This window comes from Bacillus rossius, chromosome 16 (genome assembly GCF_032445375.1).
Source record: "Bacillus rossius redtenbacheri isolate Brsri chromosome 16, Brsri_v3, whole genome shotgun sequence".
Classification (NCBI taxonomy): domain Eukaryota; kingdom Metazoa; phylum Arthropoda; class Insecta; order Phasmatodea; family Bacillidae; genus Bacillus; species Bacillus rossius.
Genome location: NC_086343.1, coordinates 11,258,273 through 11,267,855, shown reverse-complemented (window position 1 = coordinate 11,267,855; position 9,583 = coordinate 11,258,273). Strand labels below are relative to the sequence as shown.

General features: G+C 39.6%; 1 protein-coding gene across 2 annotated transcripts in view; it reads left to right on the top strand.

Moving 5' to 3' along the window:
* Positions 1 to 244: 244 nt before the first annotated feature.
* LOC134540375 (protein rhomboid) overlaps positions 245 to 9,583 on the top strand; it is a 28,667-nt gene continuing 19,328 nt past the window's right edge. The window contains exons 1-2 of one of the 2 annotated variants that reach the window (XM_063383063.1): positions 245 to 1,002; positions 7,942 to 8,118. In XM_063383063.1, coding sequence (XP_063239133.1) covers positions 7,999 to 8,118 — 120 coding nt within the window. In that variant the 5' untranslated portion in view covers positions 245 to 1,002; positions 7,942 to 7,998. Of the gene's footprint in view, positions 1,003 to 7,912; positions 8,119 to 9,583 lie in introns of both variants that reach the window. The other variant, XM_063383062.1, reaches the window with a different exon arrangement.

The following is a 9,583-nucleotide window of genomic DNA, read 5'->3' as shown; positions in this document are numbered from 1 at the left end:
GGGAGGGAGACATGCTTTCCCCTCCCTCCTCCTCCCCACTCCTTCCCTAACACCCCCGAATAGCGTCACTCATGGACGAAAATAAGTACCCGACTTTTTTTTCCCTTCTTCTATCGTTCCCCCAGGGGGCCCCTTCGCTAGCTGAAGTTGGCCGTCGGCTTCGCGTCTCTTTCGCCAAGAAGTGTTTCTCCCTCCGGACGCGACTTCGCGAAGGGGCCGAATTGTAACCGAGGGTACACAGCGTGCGACCGGCCTTTTCGATTTGGGGAATGTGATCGTACAGTGTGCGTCCCGCCCCCGCGCTGCACGAGGCTGCGACTGGTGGGGGTGAAGATATTCGCCGAAGATGTCCTGAAGCAGCAGCAGCCATCTTTCATTATTTATTTTTTCATTTTTTTTTTTTTTTTTTTTTTTTAAGTATCGCGAGGTATGAAATAAATTAACATTGCACCGCATTGATAAAGCAGGATTGTGCGTGGTAGTTGGCGATTTCTGTCGACTCTTTATTTTGCGTACTGAAAAAAACAATTGCTATTCTTCGATCAACAAGAAGTGGAGTGTTACGTCGACACCACGTGACTGTATTTTCAGCAGCCCGGCCGGAAGTTCCGCTTGTCGATGCTCGCATGTTTACGTGGTGATTTGTGCCAGTCTTTCTCTCTCTCTCTATCTCTCTCTATCTCTCTCTATCTCTCTCTATCTCTCTTTTTCTCTTTGAGGACACTCGCGGGCCGATTTGACCTTCGTGTCGTTAAAAAAAAAAAAAAAAAAACAGAGCGAACGTTTCTCCCGTTTCGTAGACTTCGTTCGCAGAACAATGTCGGGTAACTTGTTCACGAGTGTGCGTCCAGTCTGCACGTGTCCGAACCTGTCCGTTTCCCTAACGAGGAAACTAATTTCTTCAGAAACGTTTGTTTTTTGAAGCCTGCTTTGTCGGTGAAACTAGTTGCCGTACACGAGAGCTCGCGACCTACCGGTGCGAAGTCTGCGATACAACACAAGGTGAGTAAAACGTCTTAAAATGTAACAGAATTATATTTCGTACTTCGGTAAGAATATATATTCGTTGCGTTCATTTTGGGAAACAAAATTGTACAAGAATGTGCGTTTCGTGTTAGGTTGTCGATTACGTTAATTTGGCATTATTTTAATTCAAAACATTCCCTCGTATGTTTATTATAGTTCTTTTTTTTTTTTATCCCTTAGACTTTGTAGGACGGGTAGAAAATTTCCTAAATTTATAGGTTTCCTGGGAATTGTTTTCTCATTAAATTTTTAAATAGTAGTTAGTATGTTGGTAGTATTTTACTTCAAAATATTTCCTTGATTTGTTCTGAAAATAGGTATTTGGTTACTAACTTTGGTTAGTACTTACCTACACCAAAAACGGAAAATAGCAAGGTTATGGGCGAACTACTGGTGTGTATTTAACGGCAATAAAATTCTTTTTAGTTTATCAAAATTGTCGCATTCTAAATAATGGTCACAATGTTGCAAGTGATCTCGCGCCGTGATTGATGTTTAAAATATTATGCACGTGTTTAACTTTTGCTGGAAATTCTAATTCTTGTATTCATTACGAAAGTCGAAAACGGGTCATAACCTATGTTGGGTGAGACGCAAGGAAAAATAATGGCTTCACCCGGTTACCACGTAATCATGCAGACGTGTGGCCACCCACTGTTTTGTTTAAGGGAAGGGGGGATCTATCTGCCTGCTGTTTTTCTCAAATTCTTTTCTTTGTTGGTGGGAATGGTAGGTTATTGACGTGACAGCGTCTAATAAATCGATGAACGCCGGATTTACGCACGAAAAAGGATGACTCATTGTCTTGTTACGCACATTGTCCCGTTACGCTCATTGTACGCTTGCGCCGCATCTATCTCTCTTCCACTCGATTGGAACAACCATCGATTTGACCTTTTTCGAGGCACATTCAACTTGAAACACTCCCATTCGTTTCCTACTTTTCCCTATCATCGTCCTATCCTTAACAGAATAACACAGATTGGAAGAAGTTAAATAGCAAACATGTATAAAAGTTATAGTTAAATTAATCTCTTCCTTAAAGTAATAAACATATTTGAATTAATGAGTGCAAATAAAAGTAAAATTATCAATTAAATTGTAGATTTCAATTCACTCCTTCTTTGTAACCATACAAAATAGTGATAATTCAATAAAATTGATTCAATTTTATTCATAAAAGTATACAATCATTTCATCAATGTTTTGTTATGACGTTGTCACGTTAAACTATCGTCCGTAAACCAACTTTACAGACAACCAATTTTTTTTTTATGGTTACCTCCTCCTTTGCGTGCGCCCGTGGAATGACATAACCAGACTATTAGATAGCTCACGACTAACGCAGTCTTCAGAAACACACCATCGTGTCTGATCTGATTGGCAAAAAAAAAAAGCATAACTTTGGAAGTGTGACCATACCCAATAAGTTATCACTAAGTATGATTTACAAGATACGGTATAATGTATAGATATAGTTTTTTTAATATTTAAATTTGCCTATTTTATATACTTTCCGGTGTTTAAAAAAAGTTTTTTTTTTTCGAACAGCGGAAAAATATATAATAAATTGGTATATAGGCCTATATATAATATATATTGCTGGAGTAAACGAAGGAGTTGCTTGGCTTCGGGTTGTCACTGACGTTTTGGTCGACGTAGCAGTATAATTACCCTGGCAATTGTAATCTGGTTGTGGTACCTTGTTATACCAACTGACCCAGAAGGTAACTGCTGATTATGGTAACTGAAACGTCTACAGAAACGTTGGAAAAAATCTTCGCCGAAACAAAAAAAAAACTCCGCATGGTTGTCACTAAAGCCGGCGATTTTTTTTTTTTTTTTTGTTAACGGAGGACTACGAAGTCTTACAAGAGAGGTCACTGGACCTGCAAACTTTTCCAATTCTAGGAAGAAATAGGCCAGGGCCAATAGCAAAGAGCCATGACAAACGTTCGCCCGGATTGATTTTGTTTGATATTATAGATGATTTTCTCGCACGGTGGTTGGCCGGTTGGTCTTGCACGCTCGGCTCAGGCGGAACGTGACAAATTTTCGTGCGTGCAGCCGGCGTTCATCGATTTACAAGACGTTTATCACGTCAAAAACTGATTTTGTTTATTTCTGGCGAATTCTTCGTTGAAGATGTCCGTAAGTATGCTGTAATTTTTTAAGTGTGAGCCCGCAGCTCTTCGCCGATCTCTTCCGCGGCGGTTCTAATTCCGGCGTTCGAGGAGCCGACAGCAGCCGACAGGAGCCGACAGCAGCCGACAGCAGCCGACAGGAGCCGACAGGAGCCGACAGGAGCCGACAGGAGCCGACAGGAGCCGACAGGAGTCGACATTAGCCGACGTGGGCGGAGTTCTCGGCCGGGGAAACGACCCCGCCGTCGTCGGGAAGAAAGGCTCTCGTTGTTCTCGTCCCCCCCCCCCCCCACCCCGGGCTCTCTCTGGACCGCAGAGGTCGCGAATGACGGCCGCGATGCGGTCTCTCCCCCCCCCCCCCCCGCCCCAAACACACACACGTGGTCACCCCGCGGTCAGGCGAAAAGACGCTGGCTAAACCCCTCCCGACACCCCAACCCTCACTCGAGGCTCGGTTACACTGGACCACCACGTCATCGCCGGCTGACACACTGCCACTTGCGAAACTCGCTCGCTCGCAGCCACCAAACACAACGCTCAAAATTTTTATTCTTTTCGAGTTGGTCTCGAAATCAAAAGGCTGTGCCTGGTTTTTGAGATTCCCGGCGACTTTTTTTTTGTTGCAAGTATTTAAGATATGTAATTTTCTGCTTCCCCCTCCCCCAATTCCACTCATCAACCGTGATTTTTCAATTCTCCGGCCACATCAACACAATGGTAGATATTTAAAATTTATTTTTATTATTTTCAGTTTTTTGTTGATAAATATATATATATTTTTTTTCCTTTGTGTTTATTTTATTCTTTATTAGCTGATACAAATCGTACTCCATTTGATTTTGCTGAAGGTGAATCTTAATTAGTTTCTGGGTTTAATTTTGAGTATAGAAGAGGTGGATTAATTTTGATTTTATTTTTAAGTGAGTACATTCCGCCATTACCATCCGTTTGTCTCCAATGACGCCCGATACGTTAACAGGATAGCCGCGCAAAACTGTAACAAACTTCATCTGATATTTTCCTGACATTCCATTACCAAAAATTTCAGAATCCCCTAGCTAACTCCTATTTAATAATTCATCTACACGCATCACAATTTTTTGAAAAGAAGAAAAATCTATCCAGACTCCGCTTTCTTTATTCCTAAAAAATTCTAACAGAACTGAAAATGCGCCATTTTAGTGTTTATTTGTTACTATGCACTAAAACACCATCTGAAAAAAAAATCTTTTCAGTCTGTGTGATAAGACTGTAGTAAAGCATTTTCCTCTAAAATTACTGTCACTGGGGAATTTCCATTACTTTTTCTGACTAAATTCCTGATTTTTCCCTGATATTTCTCAACTTTTCCCGAACTCCCTAAGTTTTAGAACGGTGGGTTCTGGCCGATTGAGTGTTCTGAGTACACTCATGTTGTTCATGCCGGAACGAAGGAATCTAATCAACTTTAGGACCGACAGCAGACACAGTGGCGTGATAAGCGAAACAAGCACGGAATCACCTTAGCACCAGACTAGCCTGCGATGCGCCAACAATTGCGATACGATGTTTTATGTCCTCAATGTCACTTACCGAGTGCATTTACACCAGCGATCACGTATGACTCGGTTGACCAAAATTTAATTAAAATATAATAAACTCACGTCAAACTTCAGCTTTGGTACGTTTGGCTTCACAAAACAGCTTTAGCTATTTCGAAACGAAATAAATCGTGTCGCAAGAATGTTTTTTTTTTTACATTACTTCATGCTTATTATGGTTTAATTACATGGCTAACCTCTTATTTACTTCATACCGCCGACTGTTACACGCGTGTGGATGTAATGTAGAATCCGAATGCCATCCGAAATGTGTGGCCGTGCTCAAAAACACAGTCACAACGTCATCAACAATCGCAGTTTATAGGAAAAATGTTGTGTTACTACACTCGTGGGTTCTTTCTGTGGTAATATCCACGACACTCCTCGGTTACAGTGTCTTTCACCGTAATATGAGTGTTCAAAATCAGCCCCAAGATTAACGAGAAAAAAACGGGGACTAGACCTGTCCCCCCTATCATCTTTGAAAGATTTGTGCAATGGGAGTGCATGACTTGATTTAAGCTTTAGGACATACGCCATTTCTAAGCATTGCTTGGCAATGGCGTAGGTATGTCCAAAAGCTTACATCAAGACCTGTCCCCCCTTCTCAATCCTTCTTCCCCTTCTATGGTAACCTTGGAGGGAGGGGGAGGGGTCATATGTCCCCCCTCTCACAGTCGCTGTTTTGTCAGACGTACCAGAATCACGGTACCCGTACCATTTTTCCTGCTTTGCGTACTGTGTGCGTCCGTGATCACATCCACGCCGGACAATCAAGCAATGCAGTTTCGACGGGAAAACAAAAAACTTTTGAAAATAATGTTAAATCTTACCTGAATAGCTAGAAAAACAGAAGTTTGCTAGAATGAAAATGAAAACCGAAAGGGACTATGAACTCTGAAACGCCGGCAGCGCGACATCAGGCGGAATCCAATAAAATAAAATAAAGATTCATAACGCAAATTACTCGATGGTTGCCGGATAAAAGAACGTGGCTACATTAAATGCCCGATTAAATACCTTCACTGTAATATGAACAGTGATGAAGCTGTAATGGTAGGACCTCTACTATTAATTCATTACAGTATAAAAAAAGTAAAATATTTATATTTATATTTTTTTTTCAGTTGTAAGTCCATTCATCTAATGTATATGCTTTACAAAAATAGGTTTTTTCACAATGCATAATATAGGCAATATTTCTATTTAATTTTTTTTTACATTTTCCTATAATACTTTGTCATTATCAATATAGCATTATGACTTTTTTTTAAATAATTAAATAATAAAATCAGTAAAATATATTTAATCTGGCATTATATTTGGTTCGGCACATTCGTTAATCCGGCACTTAATCGAGCCGCTTGTTTTCAGAAAAAAAAATTTCCAGCTAGATTCTGGCTGTGATCTTAGCCCCCAAGATGCATTACTGCACTACCTGCTCCTTTTTTTTTTTTAGTTCCCCCATATTCTATCGTTAATTTAGTTCAACGGGTTACTTTTTAACATTTAGTAATCCCTGTAAAACTATATTTACGTTCGATTGTCCGACATGTCTGTGGCCCCGAAAGTGCCGAATTAAGGCTCGGTCACTCCCGCCATGTTAATTTGTGGTAAATCTTTTTTTTAATTTTTTTGTCATTACTTTTATGTAAAGGATAATTTATGTATTCTTAACTCCGTAGCTCCCTTCAATTTGTTTTTCTGCCAATAAAAATTCACATAAGTGTCATATATCGCGTGTAAAATTCGCCCAAGTCTTCTTAACTATTATCATTTGCGCAAGGTTTCACACTCATATTACTGCACCAGGATAACGTCCAGTAGAACTATTTGCGAGAGGACAGCAAATGCAAGGGAGATCGTGTTAAAAAAAATTACAGTTTATCCCTTATATAATAAATATAGTTTAAAAAACTAAAGAAACATGCTTTTAAAGATTATCAAACTAAAAAGTTAAAAATAATTTTAAAATTTAATTTATGACAATAGTATATAAGCAATACTAGTATAAACGAGAAAAAAGCTTGAGGCGCTTTGTGCCATATTTTTTGTATATTAAGCGCCCCATGCTTTTTTCTCGTTTATACTAGTATTGCTTATATACTATTGTCATAAATTAAATTTTAAAATTATTTTTAACTTTTTAGTTTGATAATCTTTAAAAGCATGTTTCTTTAGATTTTTAAACTATATTTATTTTTAACTTTTTAGTTTGATATTCTTTAAAAGCATGTTTTTTTTTTGTTTTTTAAACTATATTTATGTATAATTATCATAGGGAAATGAGTTACGACACTACCTATTACCATCTGAGATAACTATTTGGAGTTGCAACGTCACAAAGAAATGGTAAAGTCTCTCCGAATCATTTACAGTTAGACGTGTGGATATAATCTTAGAATTTACCGGAAAAAAAGAAACATTCTTTTATTCGGCGTGGCCGGGAGTAGAACCCACGATCGCTGAATCCGAAAGCTGACGTCAAAGAAGTCGCGCGCCTTAGACCGCTCGGCTAACGAACGTAATGAAATTGGTGGGACATTTTACAGTGATGAGCCACTCACTCTTATAGTCGAAAGAGTTACAGACGGACAGACAAACATACAGGTGAAGCTAATATAAAGCATGTAAAAATAGCTTTAACCTTTCCTGTATATTCGTCCACTATATTGTACAATTTACAGCTATGTCAGTAATTTTTATAATTATTTATCATATTAATATATGGTTGCTATGTTTCAAATAATTGTAATTATATGACAATAATTATTAAAAAAATAGTAGCTCAGTTCAAATACGGACTATAAAGATGATGGAGTGACTAGAAGGGTTTGGTCGAACCCGCACGGAGAGAAAAGGTTTGTTTGCCTCAACAAAATATTTGTTTATATATGGTTAAATAAATATATTTTGTTAATTCAAACAAATATTTTGTGGTAGGGAAGATTCTGTTGACCCAACAAAATGATTTTGTCAACTCAGATGTATGTATATTTGGTTAGGTGTAACAAATCATTTTTTGTTACTTACCGAGTTTGGTTAAACTGACAGAATATTTTGTTCCACCAAGTAAATATTTGTTTGGCCATATATGAACAAATGTTTGTTGTGATTGAAACACACGTTATTCTGTGCGCGGTGGGTGGTTATTGTCGGAAGCGTGCCGTAATCCCGTGGCTGGGCAGCAGGCGGCTGGCGGGGCGCGCCGGACGGCAGTCTAGCCGCGGGGGCCGGGGGCGGCGGACATGGCCGCCGCCGAGGTGCTGGTGCAGCTGCTGCCCGAGGACTCGCCGCCGCCGGAGCCGCCGCCGCCCAAGCCGCGCTGGAGGCCGCCCTTCTTCATCCTGCTGGCCAGCTGCCTCGAGGTCAGTGGCCGCAGCCAGTGGGAGGTCGCAGCGCGACCATTAACCAGTTCCCTGTCACCCTTAACCAGTCCAGTGTCACCATTAACCAGTCCAGTATGACAAGTAACCAGTCCAGTACGACAAGTAACCAGTCAAGAATGACAAGTAACCAGTCAAGAATGACAAGTAACCAGTCCAGTACGACAAGTAACCAGTCCAGTACGACAAGTAACCAGTCCAGTATGACAAGTAACCAGTCCAGTATGACAAGTAACCAGTCCAGTATGACAAGTAACCAGTCCAGTATGACAAGTAACCAGTCCAGTATGACAAGTAACCAGTCCAGTATGACAAGTAACCAGTCCAGTATGACAAGTAACCAGTCCAGTATGACAAGTAACCAGTCCAGTATGACAATCAACCAGTCCAGTATGACAATCAACCAGTCCAGTATGATAAATAACCAGTCACGTATAACAATCAAGCAGTCCCGTATGACAATCAAATAGTCTAGTGTAACAATCAACCAGTACAGAATGACAAGTAAACAGTCCCGTATGACAAATAACCAGTCCCGTATGACAAATAACCAGTCCCGTATGACAGATAACCAGTCCCGTATGACAAATAACCAGTCCCGTATGACAAATAACCAGTCCCGTATGACAAATAACCAGTCCCGTATGACAAATAACCAGTCCAGTATGACAATCAACCAGTCCAGTATAGCAATCAACCAGTCCGGTGTCACAATCAACCATTCCGGTGTCACAATCAACCAGTCCGGTATGATAATCAACCAGTCAAGAATGACAATTAACCAGTCAAGTATGACAAGTAACCAATCCAATATGACAAGTAACCAATCCAGTATGACAAGTAACCAGTCCAGTATGACAAGTCACCAGTCCACTATGACAAGTCACCAGTCCAGTATGACAATCAACAAGTCCAGTATGACAAATAGCCAGTCCAGTATAACCATTTAAACGTTTAAAGTAAGTTTTCTTTTTAATTGAGTTCTAAAAGAAAAAAAAATGCTACACCAAAATCACAGGGAACAGTAGACTTTTAGAAGTTCCACGTTTGCACATAGGAATTGTAAGAAATGATTTTGTTTGAAAAATGGTAATTCAAAATGTTATATTTTGGCTTTCGTTCGAATTTTTTAATACTTTTTCTTTAGTCAACTGTAAGATGCTTTTGTTAAAACAAGCCATAATTTTATATATATATATATATATATATATATATCAATGTTATTCAATACACCAAACGTACGTCAAGTTTGTATGAATGACATGCTTACAAGTAACAGGAGTGCAAACCGGCATTAAATGCAGACTGCGTGAAAACAAAATTCACCTGTCGCCTCTATATATGATTGAACTAGATGGGAGAGGAAATGCATTTATTTTAGCCTACTATTAGGTTTAAAATTATCCTTCCAAATAAAGCTATCTGTAACATTATACGGCTAAGTTGC